General features: G+C 36.3%; 1 protein-coding gene across 2 annotated transcripts in view; it reads right to left on the bottom strand.

Annotated features, from left to right (window-relative positions):
• Positions 1-2,358: 2,358 nt before the first annotated feature.
• Positions 2,359-20,780, bottom strand: part of LOC124211947 (nucleoredoxin) — a 72,378-nt gene continuing 53,956 nt past the window's right edge. Inside the window, exons 2-7 of one of the 2 annotated variants that reach the window (XM_046611507.2) lie at positions 19,506-19,775; positions 14,047-14,147; positions 8,676-8,871; positions 7,308-7,398; positions 6,358-6,494; positions 2,359-5,061 (exon numbers count right to left, since the gene is read on the bottom strand). In XM_046611507.2, the coding sequence (XP_046467463.1) occupies positions 4,825-5,061; positions 6,358-6,494; positions 7,308-7,398; positions 8,676-8,871; positions 14,047-14,147; positions 19,506-19,775 (1,032 nt within the window). In that variant the 3' untranslated portion in view covers positions 2,359-4,824. The remainder of the gene's footprint in view (positions 5,062-6,357; positions 6,495-7,307; positions 7,399-8,675; positions 8,872-14,046; positions 14,148-19,505; positions 19,776-20,780) is intronic. The other variant, XM_046611508.2, reaches the window with a different exon arrangement.

Genomic DNA, 20,780 nt, shown 5'->3' with positions numbered 1-20,780 from the left:
GCTAAAATACTTTTTCAAGTGATTGTTATTCACTAATTGGTTAATAGTACTGAAGTTCGAAGGTTCTGAATGTAAGTGTTCTATGATTCAGAATAATCTATAACGTTCTTGATTTCGATACGTTCTGAATGATCTGAAGTCTAAATTGGTTCTGTAATTAATTTAGTTCTGTTCTCTTTCGATCTTTGAAGCGATTCTCTTTCGCATCTGCCTGGTTCGAAAGGATCTTCAATAATGGGATATCTGGAAGAGACTCCTGATTGGTTTTTGGCTACGTCAGTGGATGACGATTGGTCTTGAAGAGGCCAATCGGTGCAGTGCTGACAAGATAGTTGCAAGAATGCACATTTGAATTCTAAGAATGATACTTTGTAAACTGATCGTCTTGTCTTTTTTCACGTCCTCACGTTTGGCCAGTGAGGGTTCATGAGCCTGAGTTCCGTGAATTTCTATTGTAGACCCATATGGTCTATGTGTGAGTTGGAATTAAAGATATAAAGCAAAGAAATGAAAATGATATTCATATTGTATAGCATTACATGAACGTAAGCTCGCTTGCGAAGTGACAGATGGTATGTTGTATGCAGGTTGTCGGTGCGAGACCATTGCACACCGAGATGGTAACTGAATCTAAATCGATATGGATCTTAAAGGCTATGGTATGAGCATGTGTGATCTCTTATGGTAACTGTACGTCGGTAAGTCACGGTATAGAGAGGGTACAGCCATAATTATCGGCTGGGACGTAACACCGTCTTGAAACATTGCGATCTCGGTGAAAATATTCTGGGCGAATATGACCGATGGTTTCGGCATGTTTTCGAGAAATGGGTTGGTCGGCTCTTGATGATCAATGCTTGCTGCGGGTTCACTTGAATATTCTACGCCGTCTTCCTTTCCAATCTGTGTCTCCTGTAAATTGTCATAACCCAACGAGTGATCCGAAGAGTTATGATTTTGCAGATATCAGTGATATCTGTGTAGGGTTTTCGTGAAATTTCACAAATCCATAGGCTTAGAATGTTTGAAAAGTGAAGAATTAAGTCATGTAGAAAAGAAATTTGGAGTCCTCGGGGATGAGTGAAAGTGGCTGAGTTGGACATGGGTATAATGTAGGGATGTATACATATACATTAGACCTGTCCTTAAGAAGGGCAAAATCGAATTTTAATGGTCTTACCCCCCAAATTGGTTCGTAATAATTCAAAAAAAATGTCAGAATATTTAAAAATTTTTTTTTCCCTCCATATCTACCCACCGCTGGGAAGCCTTACTTGTTCCCATAAGAAAATTATTGATTTTTAGTGATTTTTAATCTTTTTTTTACCGCTGCCCTGATTATCAGCCCTATATATTATTGTAAATAGAACTATGGTGCGTTGTAGAAAGAACAAAATTAACAAAGGAGACTTACCATTTCACATTGAGCTAATCTCAAATAGTTTATTTTGGATAATTTCATCCAACTCTCGTTAACTTTTGATCGAAAATCTTGGTGCACTTTTTCTCATTACTATAATTGATTTCCAAAACATAATACGAACAAACATTCAGGACAAACGATCAGAATGTGTACGCGATGCCGGGTTCTTGAAATTGGTTTTTGTGGGGGTGCGACGTGCTCGAACAGCAAGTGAAGCAGGAAACACAGAAAAATTTTAAATCATGGCATAATCGATTTGGCTGCAGGGGTCGCCTTGAAATTTGTTTACGTGATTAATTATTTTGTACAAAGAATTCCGTATTTTTTAAGACCACTCCGATTGAATTCTTTCAATATTTAACTCTTCAAATCACGTTTTTCGACTTTTTTCCGCGTTTTTCGCAACATACAGAGAATATAGATGCGATCAATCTAGCCCAAAAATGCTTGTATCGAAATCCAAAAAATTCGACAAAAAGGTAACATAACTGTCAACATTTTCTGAGAATTTACGATTTTTTAGCTGATAATTAGGGCAGAGGTAAAAAAAAGATTAAAAATCACGAAAAATCAATGCTTTTCTCATGGGAAAAAGTAAGGCTTCCTAGCAGTGGGTAAATATGGAGCGAAATTTTTTTAAAAATTCCGACATTTTTTTTTTGAATTATTACGAACCACTTTGGGGGGTATGACCATTAAAATTCGATTTTGGCCATCTTAAGGACAGATCTAATATACACAGACAATTCCGCAACAACCTCCTTTATTTCTGAACAACTATCCTAGTTTAATATCTGTGCACAGTTTAGGAAAATTTTAGTAGTAAATATGTATACTCAACCTGGAAAAAACAATGTAACAAATAAAATAACAATAAAATAGATGACTGTAGTGGAAATGGTGTATAATAACTGACGGTCATAAGTATTGCTAAATATTTAGTACAATTTTCAATTTATTGAATAATTTTTAATGTACAAACTGTCCATTACCGCACTAATTATAATACAACCTGTGCAAATTGGGCTATTTTTTGGGATAATTTTGGTGCACTATATGTGGATGCAAAATTTTTACACTGACGCTTGACAATATTGTTGTGGAAGATTGTGTAATCTTTATGATTGATCAGTACGGTCACATCATACCTAAGTACTGGAACTTAAATTTTACCTTAACGTTAGAATTTGATGTTGACACAATCGGGGTCGCGTTTCTGATGGAAAAATTTCAACGATTTTTTAAGAAATTTGGATCACGATCGTAGATTTTGAGTCGAATGTTTTGAATAATTTCGCAGTTTATCGTGGATTTGCGTAGAATAGTTGGCTTTTTCGTGATTGTTTTTGGTACATTAATCGTCTAAATGGCTGTAATTCCTTGTCGAATATCAGACTATACCTAGATTGAAAAAACAACTTTTGTTTGCTTTTTTCATGATACTCACCTAGCGAATTGAGTTGAGTTTCAAAGTATACGACAAGTTCTCAAAATCTTCCGAGATCATACTAAAAAGATGAGAAGAATCTTTGAAAACAGCCCCCCTATCTGCTTGCTACTTATCTTGTTGTTTGATCCTTGTGAGAGAGATACGCCATCTAGCGATGATTCAAGAAGTAGCATCTCTGGTGGAAATGATTTCGACGCCTAACTACGAATCTTATTTTAAGATTGAGTAAAGAAATTTGGACACTTTCGTAGTTTTGGCATAGAATTTTTAGTAGGTTATCGTACTTTTTCGTAGATTAAGTATCGTATTTTATAGATAATTGTAGAATGGTTCGCATTTACGCGATCGTTTTTCTTATATCAAATGTTGAAATGGATTGTGGAATATAACGTGAAACTCCTGGTTTATAAATATAACAAATATTTGTTTTTTTCATAAAACTCACCTATTGCGACAAGGTGAGTTCAAAAATATACGACATTCTCCAAATCCGTCTAGATATCAGTGTTGCGAGGTTTGAGTGGGCATTAGTGCTATTATCTGGAAAAAATTCACATCATCGTAACAGGCAATCTAGAGATCTTGTTTGGCATTGATTTGGGGGTTAGACGGAAAAAATTCATCAACACCCTAAATAAGGGACACCTTACTCGACATCCAGTTTACCTATACTATCAGTTTCAGAGATGCGTTCTTTCTCGATGGAAGTCACGTACATTTCGACCGGACTATACACATGTCTAGTTCATACTTAAAAGATGAGTTCAGTCTTTAAATGAAGACCCTAATTCTGCTAGGTACTTAATTTGTCTCCCATAAGTTTTCCTTTTGAGAGAGATGCGACATCTACCGGCGGTTCAAATTTCATGGAGTTCATGAAAAGTTGCACTTTTCAACGAAATTTCTAACGATGAGAATACTGCGAGAAGAAAAATTTATGTTGTGTGAGTCCAAAATTGTAATTATCTTTCGCAGAAAATGATGAATTTTTATAATTTTTTGTAGAAATGGGTAGATTTTTACGAAATTCGACGATTTTGTACAGCAAAAAAATACATTTTATCCGTGTTGAAAATTGTAATCATCTTTTAGAGAAAATTGTATATTTTTATAATTTTTCGTATAAACTTGTAAATTCAAATATAAATGAATAAAACTTCCATGCAAAACCTACGATTTTCGACGATTTTCCACAATTTTCACGCTTTTGGACGATTTCTTACGATTTCGAATATTCCCTATAATTTTCAACAAACTGCACTTTATTGAAGTTTGGCGTGTAAATTATTTTCATCGGGGATATCTGCTCGTAGAGATTTGAAACATTAACAAAAGTCATTTCTAGAATCTGGTATTACAATATTTTATGAACATTTCTTCGTTTTTGAGTTACAGATTTCCTTAATACTTGTAAGACCTCGCAGTTTCATATAATTATCGACGTATAACAGCAACTCTTTTTAATTACATTGTATATTTTCGTATAAAATCCTATATTGCCGGAAGAGTTCATGCAGTTTTATTTTCATTCTTACGGCTAGCGGGTCCAGTTTATTTTTAGTAAAAAAAAAAAACTGTTGATTATTATAAAAATTCGTGAAAGTTCGTACTTTTTTTTACAAACATTCACCAAATTTCTTTTCAATTTTTTCGAGTTAATTTTGTATTTTCTTGTAGATAATTCTATATAATCGTAATTTTCAAGTACTTCTAAGAAAAATGTACAAAAAAACAAAAACAAAAAAAAACAATGACTTTTTACAACTTTCTATTTTTTCGAGTTTCCGCAGAATATCATAGAAATCGTTTGCTCCAGGGGCTGCTCCCACCTTTCATAAAATGTACTCTTGCATAAGCGTCCAGGTAGACCGGCACCTTATTGATGGAAATTAGTGTTGACGAAGTCAGGGTTCTAGTTTATCCTTTGCAGCTGTTGTTTGTTGATTATTACTTATGTTGAGATCTGGTCTGATTCTGCGATGGGGTTATGGACGGCAGTGATTTCGTTTGTTGGTAGTTTATCGTTCAAGAAACCTTCGACGAATTGCTGTACTGAGTCTACTGTGATTTCTGCTCCATCTTCCATAACTGTATAAATGCCTCGGGGAATGTCAACTGCGGTTAACAGTGGCACAGCATCTTCCAGGCCAATAAACTCTCGCAGAATCTCGGAAGTATCGCACTGAAACTTCAGAACAAGATTTAAATCAGTATTGCCAGTTTAGAAATCACAGCATTCATTATTATAGCGATTTATACCCACATGTTTCATCTCAAGTTAAAATTGCCATTATACCAACGTAGCAACTAAGAAATTGAAAAATGTTGGACCCCAAGAATTGAATATTATGTTATTTATAATATTTGAGAAGAATTAAATTTCACGTTGCAACTGCAATCTGTAGTTAAAATCTCCAATTAGTCCAAATTATAATTGGGAACTGGGATTCCTGAAAAGTTGAATGCGTGCAATTAGCCACCGTTGACTGCACGCACGTAATTTAATTTCGACTACGCAATTATTTTCAGAACTCCCCACTTGTCAAGCGTTATTGGACGCTGAGTAAAATCGCAACAAGCAGTTCTTCTTACAAATCTTGATTTTACCTCCTTCAAGTTTGAAACATTAAGAATTCAGAATATAATTCATGGGTTTGACGCTTATTTGTAAGTCTTTAGAATGGTTTTTCAAATTCCCGTTTCTTTTACAGTAAACGTTTATAATTGACGTTATTTGTTACCTTACACCGTGCAACATTAAAAAATTCACCAATATCTCGAAAAAAAAACAAAGTATTTAGACATCACCTCTCAAAACGTGCTCAAAATGTAAAAGTGTAAAATTTTACGTTTTTGGTTCTTCGTAACACTTGTTTGAGGGTTATAGTCATAAAAAATATATCTCTGCTGTGCGCATAAGACATCAAAACATTTAGGTTGCTGATAAATTTACAAAACGCCGCGCGTTTGTGTTAATTCTCCCAACGCATTTTGCTATGTTTGTGGTCGAGTTACTCCTGAACGTGAAAAAAACCTGAATTCCTCACTGCTTGAGAAGTGTTATGAAGCTTATTTAAAGATTGTAAATGAAAATCAAGACAATTCGTTCAAAAAATATAAGTTGTTAAATGAAAAATAAAGTTTTCTATCTGGTATTTATATAATGTAAAAAGGATCAATAAATATTTTCCACTATGAAACCTGCCGCGGTATGACAATTTCATTTATAAACTTCAATTGACTTTAAGTTGAGAAATCATAATTACATACGGTAAACCCAGTGAAAAAAAGTATTCAATTTGTCCTATAGTGTTATTTGTTTTCCAGATGGAAAAATGTATACATCTAGTCTTCCAACATATTTACTATACTACGTACTCTTGTTGTCCACGTCATGTGAAGTTAGGACTGGATGTTGCGCTATCGGATTGTGAGTGTAGCAACTATACCTATCTGAATGATGAATTATTGGATTCCAACTCACGTCTAACGCTATGAAGAATTGAAGGTGATCATCCAGGTCGTCATAGGTAGGATCGTAATCGGGATGATCACGTCGGTAGGTTTCCGCTGCCGGGAGCAAAACAGTCTCTCCGAATTGTATTTCGCAGTCATCAGCTTCTACAAAAAAAGCGACGAACAAGGTAATCAGAATATTAAAATTCACTTTGAGCGTATCTTTGATCAGGGTTTTGTTTGAGGCGCTCGTAGGTTCTCTCTTCGGTCTCGTCGTATCAGTCGCAAGGGTTCTCGAGAATTTGAAACTGTCAATATCGGGCTGAAAACACTGGCACAGTTGCTACTAATTTTCGATATTAAAATTCTGTAACTTTACCAAATTTTCCAGGTATCTTTTGTATTTACAAAATTCAAAATAACGGATAAAAAATATGACAGTTCTTGTATCTTTGTTGTCCTTGAATTTATCAAATATGGTTATCAAATACGATGAAAAGATATGTTTTTTCGATTCAACCAAATGATATCTGATTCGATGAAAAAAAGTAGCAAAACCTTTCTTTCGGCATATTTGATCGCCATATTAGGTCAATAAATTTTTCTTTTAGGAAGTATTAAAAAACTGAAGTATCTGATATCAGTTTTCTGTCATTATCAATGAAATTTACGGATATTGACGTGTATTACGAATTTTAGAAGAATCGGAATTGGCGGTGTCATCGCTCGCCAGAATAATCGTAATTATCATGTGAATTTTTTCATCCAAATAATTAATCTATGTAACCGGTATCTGGCTGAGGCTTGTGATTCTGAAGCAGGAACTGCTATCATACTGCTTAACAAGTCTAACGGACAAATTTAGCCAATTGTCGATTTATCGCACAATCAACTAATTGTAGTAGCTATTAATCGTAGTCAACGACTAATCGATTAATGGGACAGTCCTATTTGCTACGCAAGAAGTGATTTACATACCTACAAAGAGGATGATTGCTGGAGCGCGGTGAAGAGTCGTCATGTATTTTTCCGTTAAAATGTTAACCAGTCGGCTCGCCCATGGAAAATTCTGAAAAATAAAAGTACGCTCAGAACTTATTAAACAAATAGTCCGGCCAAAATCTCTGACGAAACAAAAAAAAAAAAATAGCGATGAACCACAGGTTACAAAAATGTAAGTGAAGTATCAGTTCAATAATGTGATCTTGTTCGACTACAGTATAGTCGAAATTCGCTGTTGTTTGTTTCTCAGTTGGGACATTAGTTAAATTTCAGTCAATTCGATTACCTTCAATTGCACTTCTTTCATTTTTTTTGAAATTACTGTTTCGATATCCTTTACAACATAGATTATACGTTTGATGCATTGTTAAAGTGGGATTTTCACGACTTATAAGTCAAAACAATAGCCCTGTAAGAATTTGGCTTTCAAAGAAAAAGTCACAACTAACAGTTTGGCGGCTGAAACAATTGCGAGAGGCGAGGGGACGGATCGACAGAGTTTCAGCCGTCTCCTGTAGATAGCACCGGAAATAGCTAAATGGTTTCACATTTGCGTTAGTAAATTGGAATGTGATGACGTCACATCTGCTGATTCGCTCCTAGTGTTCTTGTTCTTGTATAATGTCCCATAAGAAGTTACACCTCATAAGACGATTATTCCCTCTGGTGATCACTGCCCTAGCATTTTAACCTGAGTTCATTCTTTTCAAAATGCTCTGATAAAAGAATCACCTAAATCATCAATTCGTACGACACTGGGCAATTTTTTTCTATACATACAGCAAGTTGATTTTTAGACCAGGTGGATCAAACGATTATATGCTACGTGTTATAACACTGGTCAACAGTGGTTTCTGCCACCCTTGATATTTCAGTGGTCTTACAATTGTTAGTAAGGTTTGATGTCAACAACCCTGGAAGTGAGCGTTTTTGGAAATTGTCTCCAGTTACTTATTTTGTCGACGTTTTCATATACGAGTTACGACTCAAAAAAGCAATATTTAGACGAAAAGTTAGATTTTTCTAATTACAAAAGTTTATCAAAAAAATATTATACGGCTTGACAAAAAAAAAAAATGTATATTTTGCTGCCCTAATTTTTTCCGTAAATTTTGGTGTTTGAAAACAAAGAATTTACGAATAAAATCATGATTATATTAGAAACAATTCCCCGCCATACAATACTACAATAACATAAAAACTAGAGCCAATCTAATATGATCATCAATTAATACAATTCTTCGAAAAAATGAGGGCAACAAAAAGTATGCTTTTTTTTGTTGAGTTGCGTAATCATTTCGAAGAGGTGTAATTCAGCCGCACTTATTCGACCTTAAACCTTACCCAAGCTTCCGGATCTTCGAGCAACTCGGTACGACCTTCCAAAGTGATAATATTGTCACGTTGATCCAAAATCACGAGGGTTGGTATTGCCTGGACGTCAAAGGCGTGGGCGAGTTTCCGTCGTCTTTCTTCTTGCGAAAACGGTATCCTCAACCAGGGCATCGTCTCTGTGTACGTGTTGTAAGATTCTTCGCTTCTGAAGTAAACAAGTTATAATAAATTGCCCACGCATTTCCTCCGCGTACAAGGATTACGTTAAATGTGCGGCATTTTTCAAAAATGAACGAATCCCACCGTCAAAATAAAAAATTTGGAGAAGAGAAAAAACTGTTTAAAAAATCTCCAACAATGTTATTCGTGCTAATTATCATCAACACGAACAAAATAATGTCTCTACTGTGTAACATGAATGAATCCGAGGAATTTCGAACAAAACAAGCTAAGACATCAACCGTCTAAGAAAACGTTCGTAATTAACAGTTTGTAAATTATTAAACTTTGGTCTGTTTCATCCGATTTTTATGCTTTTGGGCTCATTTTGTTTACTGATCAGAACCTCAGAAATTGTTGGAACGGCATTTGAGAAATTTTGAATCATAATGTAGTCCCAACTTATAAGGCTCAAATGTGATTGTGATGAACACGTCGTACCACACTTACACGAATATTATATGGAGAATTCAATGCGAACCCGACCAACGTCTAACCATCAACCATTTTCGACTTTGTACCAGAAATTTTATGCAATTATTCCAACTCTGAAACAGCGCCCCGAATTTATTTAAAAATTTTTTATTTGAGTGGTTAATTATTTATAAATATTTAAAAGAATTTTGAGAACGGCCATTTTGAAATTCTTAAAAACTGTATTTTATATCCCGAACATCTTTGGACTGGGCCCATGGTGGACCGATTTTTATTGAATTTTTTTTAACGAGTACTTTCGATTTCTTTTATCAACTATAACACTATTTAAACGGTTTGAGAATTTCCAAAAATGTTGAAAACTTTTATATTTCAAATCGCTCCATTATAGAAATGAACCTAGAAATGTTCGATGTGAAAAATGAAAGTTTCAAGAATTTTTTTTGGGAATTCTTAGACCGTGTACAACAATGATTCAGTTGATCAAAAAAAGTGTTGAAAAGACAGAAAGAAAATTGGCTTATCATGGGTTCGGTATTGAAACGTTCGGAATAGCAAATACGGTTCAGGAGATTTTTTTGAGAATTTTATAAATGGTCGTTGTAAAAATCACTTTGAATATTTATGAATAATTAATAGGTAGAATTAAAAATCTGAAAAAATTCAAGGTACTGTTTCATAGTTGGGTAAATTGCATAACAAATTTTTAACGAAATCAAAAATGGCAAGAGTCAGACGTTGATCGGGTTCGCATAGAATTCCCCATATTTTTCATCAACTGTAAGGACAACTATTTGAAAAAAAAAAATTTCAGGAAATCTTTGATTCTGTCATGAAACCCGTTCCCAAATTGTGGTTATCTTCGTTTGTGGTATAATTCGGATTTCCTTGGATTTATTTCTATTACAAGGTATAAGGATGTCGTTTCATTCGCGTTTATTATCAGCTGCGCAACTGAAATAGCCGAAGATTTTTAACCATTTCTTCTCTGTTTCTAAATTTTAATTCGAACGGGTGATCTCATTCATTCTTAAAGATGTATCCACATGAAAATCGGGTCACGATACTTTTATGCCTGCAGATAAAAGAGGAAGAAATTCTCAAGTGGAAATAGACCCTCCCTATTCTAGCTTTTTGCCTGCCTGGATAATGGATGCCGCGGAGAAAAGGAAAACTTAAACGTTCCTTTGCAGTCGTATCTTTTGACGGTAATGAGTGTGACGTGGGACGAGAGGAGAGCGGAGAAATATTGATCCTCCGGCAACGTGGCGCAAGGTGTACAACCGCCATAGTCCACCGTCTACGCATTCGCTGTATTCAAGGCAACCCGGTGTAGATTTTATGCGTGGATGCCGGACCGGCAGAGAATCTCCCGCCTTTTCTCCTATACTTTTATGGAAAATCAATGAACTATCATTCGGCTATCGCGCCCCGAACGGAGCTTTTTCGCTAACGTAGCTTATCTTTATAGCCTGGCCGTGACTCAAAATAAAATATATTTATATAATGCGAGCATGTTTTATGTGTTTTTCCATGCTTGTGTTCCGTACATGAAGTATCCGTTTTTATGAAGGTCGAGTGAGTCTTCGAATGGGTAAAAGAACATTTTCAAGTTCTACCAGTTAAAAGTGGTTGTTTTTGAACTGCGTACAGAAGCTGTCGCGAACAAATCTGATATTATACGACCGTAACCTCAATTTCGTGCTTCGTGAAAACATGCGTAACATACCCTTACATAACGCTAGTATGTTTTACGCGGCTTTCCATGCCTGTGTTCCGTACACAAAGTATCCATTTCTATGATAGTCGAGTGAGTGTCTGAATGCGCATGCGCGGAGTGCAGAAAATACCACTTTCAAGTCCTAGGAGTTAGAAGTGGTTTTTTCTGAACTGCGCGCATGCGCTATCGCCGACAAATCTGAGATTACGTAACCCCAACCCCAATTTCGTCTTTCGTGCAAAAACATAATCTTCTTATATAAAAGATTTTATGCAACAAGGAAGCAACGGTCTTTCCGCATCGCGTATTTTTAATATTCGTCTTCGGCTCACGTACGACTCACATTGCAAACTTACGCTCAGCCCAAAAAGACTGGGTTTGCCTCCTTGTTGTACAATATATTATAATCTCCAGTCGAAACGCGCACTCACGTATCAAGACCACACCGCAATATGTGAGTTTAGATAATGTACCATAATTATCAGTAGTAAACGGTGTTCTGTCGCAACAGTGGCACCTAGTATCCGGCACTGGTAGTACGAACAGAGCAAGTAATAATAAAATCATGAAAATTTGCAGAGGTCACAATGATAAATATATTTGCCGATACACTCAAGAATATCTGGGCACGCATCATGAGTCCATTTTTTATAATTACAGTAAATTTTTTCAGCCAACACTTTGCAACACTTTTTATAATGCTTTTATTTACTATTTACGACCGGTTAGCCCTAAGAAAAAATCACTGTACTAAAAGAGAAAAGGTTTTCTATGGCAAATAACCGAAATAGGTAAAATATCTGTGTCTGGTATTAGCGATCAGTAATGCAAGACTACATAAATAATAAAAATGCTGACACTTCGAAACTGATTTCAATTTTACTGTGCATTGTTTGAAAACATATCTACCAATAAAAATTCCAAATTAGGAACGGCACAGTAGAACCATCAGTTATTCAAAATAAGTATATATACATATGAAATAAAGATATAAGTATAATGAATCACTGTATAAACAAATCGTAGTTTGTTGTAAATGGTCCACACTAACCCAACCTACCGCAAGAATTGATATTTTCGATTTGGCTGAAAGTTGGATATCTTTCTGCATTCTGTTGGAACAGGTTCCTTGATGTTTTCAAGATTTTTCATCAAATCGTTAATGAAAAATGAATTATTGTAAATTATTCTGGCTTTTTTTTAAATGTTTAAAATTTTTTGCAACTATAATCAATTTTAATTTTTTTTTTTTTAAGTTGTGTGTTTTGAAATGTACATTTTGAAAGTGCAATGCAATAAAGTATCAAATGCCTTTATACCAAATTCCGGGATTTTTCGATGCTTTTCCCTTTTTAAACTTTCCGTTTTTATTACTTATTTGTGATCAATTTTTTTGTTCGTTGATATCTCGAGGACGATTTTCCAGATTTCAACGATCTTGATCTCAATCGACGCGGCTTTTCCAAACTTAGAACTGATGAGATTTTGGCTTTGTTCGGTCCAGTACCTTTTCAATTATTTAAATAACAATATTCCAAAAAACACAATAAAAATGATGATATCTTGAGAATGAATGAACAGATTTGTATGAAAATTGGTAGCCCAAGATTGTTTGGGTCGCTGATCACGAATCTAAAGTCAGATTTGCAAAATGAAATTTGACGTACTCAATATGTTGTAAAAAAACTAGTAACGTTTGGATTTTACTGAAAATTGGTACTCGTAGGTTTGTTGGATCACTGATCACGAATTTGAGGTCACATTTGCGAAATCCACAATGGCGAATCCAATATGGTGGGAAAAAAATCTAAAAACACTCGGAATTTGGTAAAATTTAGTGGAAGAGGTTTCTTGAGTCACCGTTAATGAATTCAAGGTTAGACTAAATTTGTAACAGTGGATCCATTATAGTGGTTCAAATACAAAAAAAAAATCCTCGTATTTTCATGTAATATGGCATCTGAAGGTTTTTGAATCGTAGCTCATGACTCTGAATTTGTGGTTCAAAATTCAAATTAGATTTAATATATTTTTTGTTCTGTGAACTTGGAACTTCCAATGTGAAAACAGGATGTCGAGAGCTGGCTCACAACCAGCTTAAAACCGCTTCGTCTGAATACAATAAAACGGTCGCTTCTAGAAAGTCTCAAAGTTTTTTTTACATTTTCAGGTTAAGTCCTGCACTGGCGCTTGTAATTTGCCAATTTACTGACAGTGTCTTATACTTTCTTTGGTTTTGCTAGATAAACGTTTTCGAAAGTGGAATTCGCAGAAAAAATAACTTCAACCACGCGAAACAATCTTGGAAAAAAAAATAACGTTCTGTGGCTGCTATCAGGACTGATCGGGATTCTGAGGCTGTATTTTACAGTTCGAGAGCTTTTTGAATCACGTAAGTACGAATGCTATGCCGTAAAAATGATACCAGCACTAGGGAAAGCACATAGGATCAAACAAAAAAAAAAAATCAGGTATTCCTCAAGGTATAAATTTTATGAAAGAATGTAAATTCGAAAAATTGGTGATTTCGTAAAATTCACGACGGAGCCAGGAATCGAACCTGGCGTCTAGAGATGCTTGACCGGAGCCTTACTCCACTTGACCACCTAGCCGCCCTGACTCTGTTGTCGTTAATTTCTCTCATCACCAGTGAGTTCGAATTTGTTCGAATTCGATTCCTGGCTCCGTCGTTAATTTTTCGAAATCACCAATTTTTCGAATTTACATTCTTTCAACAATATTCTTCTCGTAAAAAAATGATTTGCACACCCGCATATCATTCATTAGATGGCTTTGCTTGTCTTACGTGGCTTCTCATCGGAAGCAAGGATTCAAAAGGGTAAACACAACATCTACACATTATAGTTCTCCATATACACAGTGCTTGAAGAGAAGAAACTTCTTATTCGTACAAATTTTATGTTTGGAAGTATTCCTGTGCCCTCCACGACCATTTTTCCGGGTCTTGTTTTCTCAATTAGGTTACATGATAAAATAGATACTCACCGATCAGAGCTGACAAAAATAACTTCGAAATTGTGCCCTCGTTCTCGAATTTTCTGATATGAATCGACCAGTTGTGGGGTGAAGGCTTTACACGGGGGACACTAGAAATGTAAGAAAAAACAACAATGTATTAATTAACTATGGAACTTGTAACACTTTTTTTCAGGCGAAACTGTTACAAGGGTTACCTGACGCATATCTTGATGCGTAATACCGCCACAACCCTTCCGGGACACGTGTTACCCCGATATTACGGAAAAACCAACTCACAAACCACGTTAAGTTAAGCTAACTAATTAAGTTAATTTTCTTCAGTTTCCTCTCTTATCTATATAACGTGTGTGCAGGTACAAGCTATGAATACTGTCAATGAGGACAACTACCGCAACATACCGCCAACGAGGATCACTGTCGCCAAGAGGGACGACGAGGACTATAGCCGCTGTAAAACCTGGACCAGTGCGAGAATAAAAGCCTGTCTTGACTCTACGTACATAGTCAGTAACACAGGTCAACACGAATTTTGACTTTAATAAGAGGGTATGAAATTTCGATAGATTTATCGATAGTTGGATGAAAAAAATACATATGCCCTGAAAAAGTTTGCTTTTCTATCCAGCGGAACGGTTGAAGATTATTTTAGAAAATCCATAGTTAAAATTTTTATTTATTCGTAACTCGAAACAAATATATTTATATGTAATTTTTATCAACTTTTAGTGTCATATCAAATTACAAAATAGTGGAAAAAAGTTTGAAAGTGAACCCTATTACTTTTTCTTTCATGTTCGTAAGTACTTTTTTTCCCTAAACCCCAAATGTAGTCACCCATCATATTTTCGTTGCATTGGCCCTGATAACGTTGTTCGAAGTTCATAATATCTTCATGAAAACGTTCTCCTTGTTCTTCTGAGTACGCCTCTGCGTTGTTTTCAAATTTATCTAAACGAGCATGCAGCATATGTACTTTTAGAGACATTCTGCAACCCATGGTTATAAAGTTTTTTAACATATTTTCAACCACATCTTGGTAATTTTCATCTTTATTATTCCCTAAAAATCCAGAGACTACTGCTTTAGAACTGTTCCAACCTTTTTTTTTGGCTGTATTTTTAAATGTACAAGAACTATTTAATATTTCTACGATAACTGAAAAGAATGTATTATTATCAAAAGTACTACAGAAGCAAAGTTTATATGGAATGTGGGTACTTTTCCTTTATTTTGGAGCATAATGAAAAGAAAAATCATAAAATAAATTTTAGGAAACGGACGAAAAATTTTTATGTAGAGTTGTGTAATCGAAAACATGGGACGACTTCCGGAAGGGGAAGATTTCTTAGTTGGGTTCCGAATTGTTGCAAAAATACCGTACTGCCGCTAGATGCCTAGTTGACGACGTTCAGGACCGTTCGTAAAATTACAGTAGCGCCTCCTCTTATCGACGACTTACCGTCCTAGTGCCGGACTACTACACGACCTACTTTGCGACGACGCAGTTAGCTAAAAGGTGACGACGTGATGAGGAAGCCGTTCTGGTGGACCACGGACGTAATGCCTAAAACCCGGATGGTAGAGTTACGCTGTGATGAAAGCTATTCTGGTGGAACCAGAAGTGCGCGGGAAACAAGGAATCGATCATCCTTTGACTACCGGCACCCAGTGACGACCCTGTGCTAATGTCATTCGGAAGTACCCGTCTGTACGAGGAGTACCAGCAACGAGACGTCGGAGCAGGATCTTCCACTGAGAATGAGCGCACCACACCTCGTCCCCTTCACGTACCTTATCTTACCGCAACCACGAAGTGTTGCACAAAGAGGAATCCAAAAGCAGGCACGTGACCGATTGAACTAATTACCGAAGATGAAGGATAACGTGACGTAACGAAAGTCAGCGAGATCGTCAGGATCGACGACGATCCACTCACCCCAATTTACCAAACATCAGAACCGACGTCACATGTGCTTCGTTTGTCAGCGTTCTTTCTTATTCTGTACCGGTGTAATAGTATCTTGTTCTCTGTTTTCTATCGTAACTTAACTTCTCTTCACTACCGTCTCTTCGCTTGTATTTCTGAAGGTAAGGTTGTTCTCGTTCTTGTGAAACCGTGAATTTACTTGAAACATATCTTTGTTATTTCTTTTCTTCGACGTAGCTTGACTACCAACGAACCACGAGTTCGAATAGCTTAATATTCTCTTTATCGAAAGTGACTTCGTGACTGGCTAGTTCTCTTAATTTTAACGTAACTTCTGTTAACTTTAGACCTGAGGTGTAGTTGATTCTCGAATGATTTAAGTAAAAATTGGTACCTTCACTCTCTTCTTTTCTCTCTGCACTTTAGCACTTGATCTTGTGAATGCTCTTACCTAATTTCTGCTGTCTTATCTTTATTGCATTTCTTGTGTCCAGCCTGCCAATTTTTTCTCGCTAATACCGTAATTCGTCACTGAAAATCGTAGTGTCTTGTCTAATATTGCAGCTTCTCTTAAAGTCTCTCACGCTTACAGTTTTCTTGCTTACACTTACGCTTAAGTATAATTTCTATATCTGATAATTAGCTTTCTCATACTTTGATTTATCGCTAATACCTTGTCTATAATAAGTGAGTTAGTTTACTCTAAAACATCGGAAATCCCTAGCATAACTGTGGCCGTAGATTAATCTAGTTTGTAGTATCGGTAAAAAAATCGTAGAGAGTAACTGTAATATCTTTTCTTCTCGTATCTATCATCAATTCTCTTTTCCATAGCGAATTTTTATACTATCGCAACCCATTCCCTACCGCAAAAGTACCACGATCTAGATTTCTACGTAAAACCACCATTAATGATTAAGTTCACTAAATCACGAACGTACCGTATCGTCTGTCAGACAACTTTTTAATTCTCGATCTCGCAATTAAAGTTACTTAAAAATTCATGAATACTTCCTAATATCAGTAACTTTTCTCAACAATATCTTATCTAGTTTACCGCAATAAAATCGTTAGTTAAGTAAGAATCACTGTATTATCCAAATCTTCGCAGTTTTACTGTTCCGTTCGATGATTATAGAATCAATCTAAAATATCGCCTACTCTTGAAGTTATTAACTTCTGTCGATCTTTTCTTACAATTGTCGTACACAAACCGTATATTTTCGATCTTTATGACTTTTTGCTTATTTTTTTTTTTTTCTATTGCTAATAATCTCTTAGACTGTTATTGTATACTAGTTAATTTTCTCTGGACATTGTAAGCTTGCTGATTTTTGCTTGTCGAATAGTATCGTCACGTATCACACTAATATCTGCTCTTTGTTTTTGCATTGCTTTCCATCAACCATGTATATGAAACACGTGTGTCTAGGTCAGCGTATCCACCGTGTAACGTTTGTTGTCATCGTGCATGGTAAGAGAGCAAGGCTGTATATGTACAGTAACCAGGGACGTAGCTAGTCTCCTCACACACTGCCTATATCAGTTCATTTCAATTTAAACATCCTTTCAACGATCTTCGTCATCATCCGATCGGCAAAACATTTTTACGGGTTTCAGATATTTCCCTAAAGAACGAAGTCACTTTCAGAGAAGTCACAGTCGATCTGATTCGATCAGTCGAAGGTACATATTCATCTGCATTTGTTGGAACCTGCCACGGGCAAATCTTTGAAAGTCAACTAAATTCTACATGCACGCATATATGTAGACTCCGACTGCTTGAAATACGATTGGAGGAAACCCAGGGGGTCGAATTGCATCAAGGCTTTCACGGTTGAATCCGTGTAGGCGGATGAAATTCATTTATTCTTGGCCCTATGCCAAGTCCTAGCGGCATTTGATATTTTTTTCCCCATACATCTGTTCCCGTGATTAAACGCAGCTGGTATTGAGCTAAGCCAAATCTTTTCTTGCTCCCCCAGCTGTCTACATCGATCGAGCAGACCTCAGGTAAGAACCAAATTAAGACTTGGATATTTTGTGCCCGTGAATGGGTAGGGGTAAAAATGTAGAAGGATCAAAAAATTGAAGAGGTGCAATATCGAATTTTTAAAGAAGCGAAAACTTAACTTATAGAATTTAAAAATGTTGAAAGTAGAAGTATGGACAAGTAAAAGAATGGAAAGATTGGAACATAGAATACCGAATTGTAGAATCGTCAGAATTCCTCTTAACGTCGTTGACAGATTCTCGATTTTGCCCTTCTATGTTTTGACATTTCTGTATTTTGTCATTCTGTATTTCGATTTTCCATATTTAAAGTTTACTATACTTGGATTTTGTACATTTTTAAATTTTATGAATAAGGCTCTGAAAATTTGATACTCTGGTCCTTCTATCAATCGGCAATTCACGTTTTTTATCCCCACCCCCCATGAAATAACAGTATCATTTAGGTACCTTCCTCATAATTAGGACATGCACCGTAAATATTTAAATTTTGTTTTTTTTCAGCGGTACGGGATGTTTTTGATAAATATTATGTTTTCGAATCCAAAATAACTTCCATTTCCCTTCATCACGTACAGTATTCTTGCAAAATACAAGATGTTTGCACAAACACGAGTTAAGAAAAAACTTGACGTGATGGAAAAAACCTGTGCAATTTTTTGGTTCCAGACCTGTGTTATTATTCTTGAAGAGACACTGCAGTTTTTCCGATTATGTTTTGTCGTTGATGCAGAGTCTCTCGTCAGGCTATAGGTACATCATCATTCGACGGTACGAGAATAATCGTACAATAGGTACATGCAGTGCAAGTATATCTGTACTCCAGGAACAGTTTCTCACGACAAAACACTGCAGGATTTAAGATATTTGCTAAACCTAGCTAGTCAACGTTATTGAAAATACATTGCACGCACTGGAATTACATGGCGGTTTATATGCAAAATACCTATCATTCGAAATGCTGTCATCTTCCTTTTCAGGGGAGATTTTTCTGAAAATAAAGATATCAGACGGACATGTTTGATCTTCACATGCAATTTTATCAACATGTTTATCAAAGCAGCTTAGTCCGAGCATAAGGATCGATTCATTGCTAAATGTACTCCGCTTCAGTTAAAAAATTAAGTAAAGGCCTGCCAATTCTAACACGATCTATTCCAAATGGTCAGCAGCAGTGTTGGATTAAAAAAAAATTCTGTTCATGTAGATGATTTAATAAACCATTCCCCGAGGAGGACCCATAGTCGGTTGAAACGGAGACACAAGAAATGGAGTTTTTATTGCGAAAGACCTACATATCCAACATTCTGCTACATGTAATAAGGAGGTCAAAATACATTTCTACATACGTTATGAAATATTGCCTACGGAATATCCAAATGCATACATTTTCCTATTTAAAATAATTGGACAATAGAAAATACACGTTCAAGCTTTCACGAAATCTTTGGATTTAAGGTACACGCTTAAAATGAAACTATTCTAAGTGTAACCCGGCCCTGCCATCAGCACCACTCCGACTTACCCAATGGGCACTGAAGTACACACCCTTGACGCAGTGCCGGAGCTCCTCGTGTAGCATCGGCTCCTTGTTGTCTCGGCTTCCGCATGGCAAGAGGGGCCCGTCGACGAGGGTGGCCTTGGGATGCGGTGGCGTCCAGGGAAAATTCGCGCCTGTCGGGTCTGCCAGGGTACGTTCGACGCCTCCGCGAGTCACGACCGATCCCGTCCCGCCCTCGACCAGAATCAGAGTCGGGACGTCCGCTTTTATGCGATACCTCCTCGTCAGCCGCGTCTGAAACAAGCCGAAAAACATCATCATCAGCATACGCTTCGTGTCTGTGAAGGGTTACACGTGATAATATCCCAGAACTTTTAACCTCGCGACAAAATATATTGTCAAGTAACCCCAGCAATATTGACCCACAACAATATGATGATAGAGACAAAACCTCCTGACGATAGAACTTCATAAGACTCTTGAATATAACTTTCCTCTATCTGTAAGAGAATCAGATCAGAGTTCACATAAGTATATCACCCCGTTCTGACTTGGCTCACAAATATCATTGTATCTCCACAACTATTAACCCTCGGAGAACACACAGCGTCTGTCAGAACCTGTCCCAAAGTTTCGATTTTGCTACTATTTTACGTGAATTTTTTCAAATTTTTACCCAAAATATAAAAATAATTTTAAATTGACATTTTTTTTACAAAATTTCCTGTTGTTACGTCCTCCAGACTTCATATTCCTTTCACACAATATTATAGTCACTTTACTTCCTGAATCCTCTCCTTATCTTCACAGAGACAGCAGGTACACGGAGAGACAAATTGTTGCAAAAAGTCCTATAATTACTGGCATTTTAGGGACATATCGGCATTTTTCGCAATATTTGTTACAATAACAGTAAAAGCTAATATTTCAATTCTACATTCTACTAGTTGACCAGAACAACAAGTACTAAACTGGTGTCAACGATTGCAATCTGTGAATAGTAAAAATAAGAGTAATAGAAAGAGGTATTCACATTATCAAAGGATCCTAAAGAAATAGGAATAATGAACTAGCGAATTAAAACTTTGTCCCTCAAAATACTGGAAAAATTCCTATACCGGAGAAAAAGGTAGAGACCATGTTATACATTTTGGACTGACTGCATCAAAACCACGGTCTTACATACAGGTCTGGCAACGAAGGTAGTGGGGGTGGTTCATTTCACGGCCGGTTATTTATCTCACTTTGTGGCCGCCAGGGCAGCGTTGTGATCGAGGGATGGATAATCAACGCGTGCGT

This window comes from Neodiprion pinetum, chromosome 2 (genome assembly GCF_021155775.2).
Source record: "Neodiprion pinetum isolate iyNeoPine1 chromosome 2, iyNeoPine1.2, whole genome shotgun sequence".
NCBI lineage: Eukaryota > Metazoa > Arthropoda > Insecta > Hymenoptera > Diprionidae > Neodiprion > Neodiprion pinetum.
This window is presented reverse-complemented; position numbering and strand designations above follow the sequence as displayed.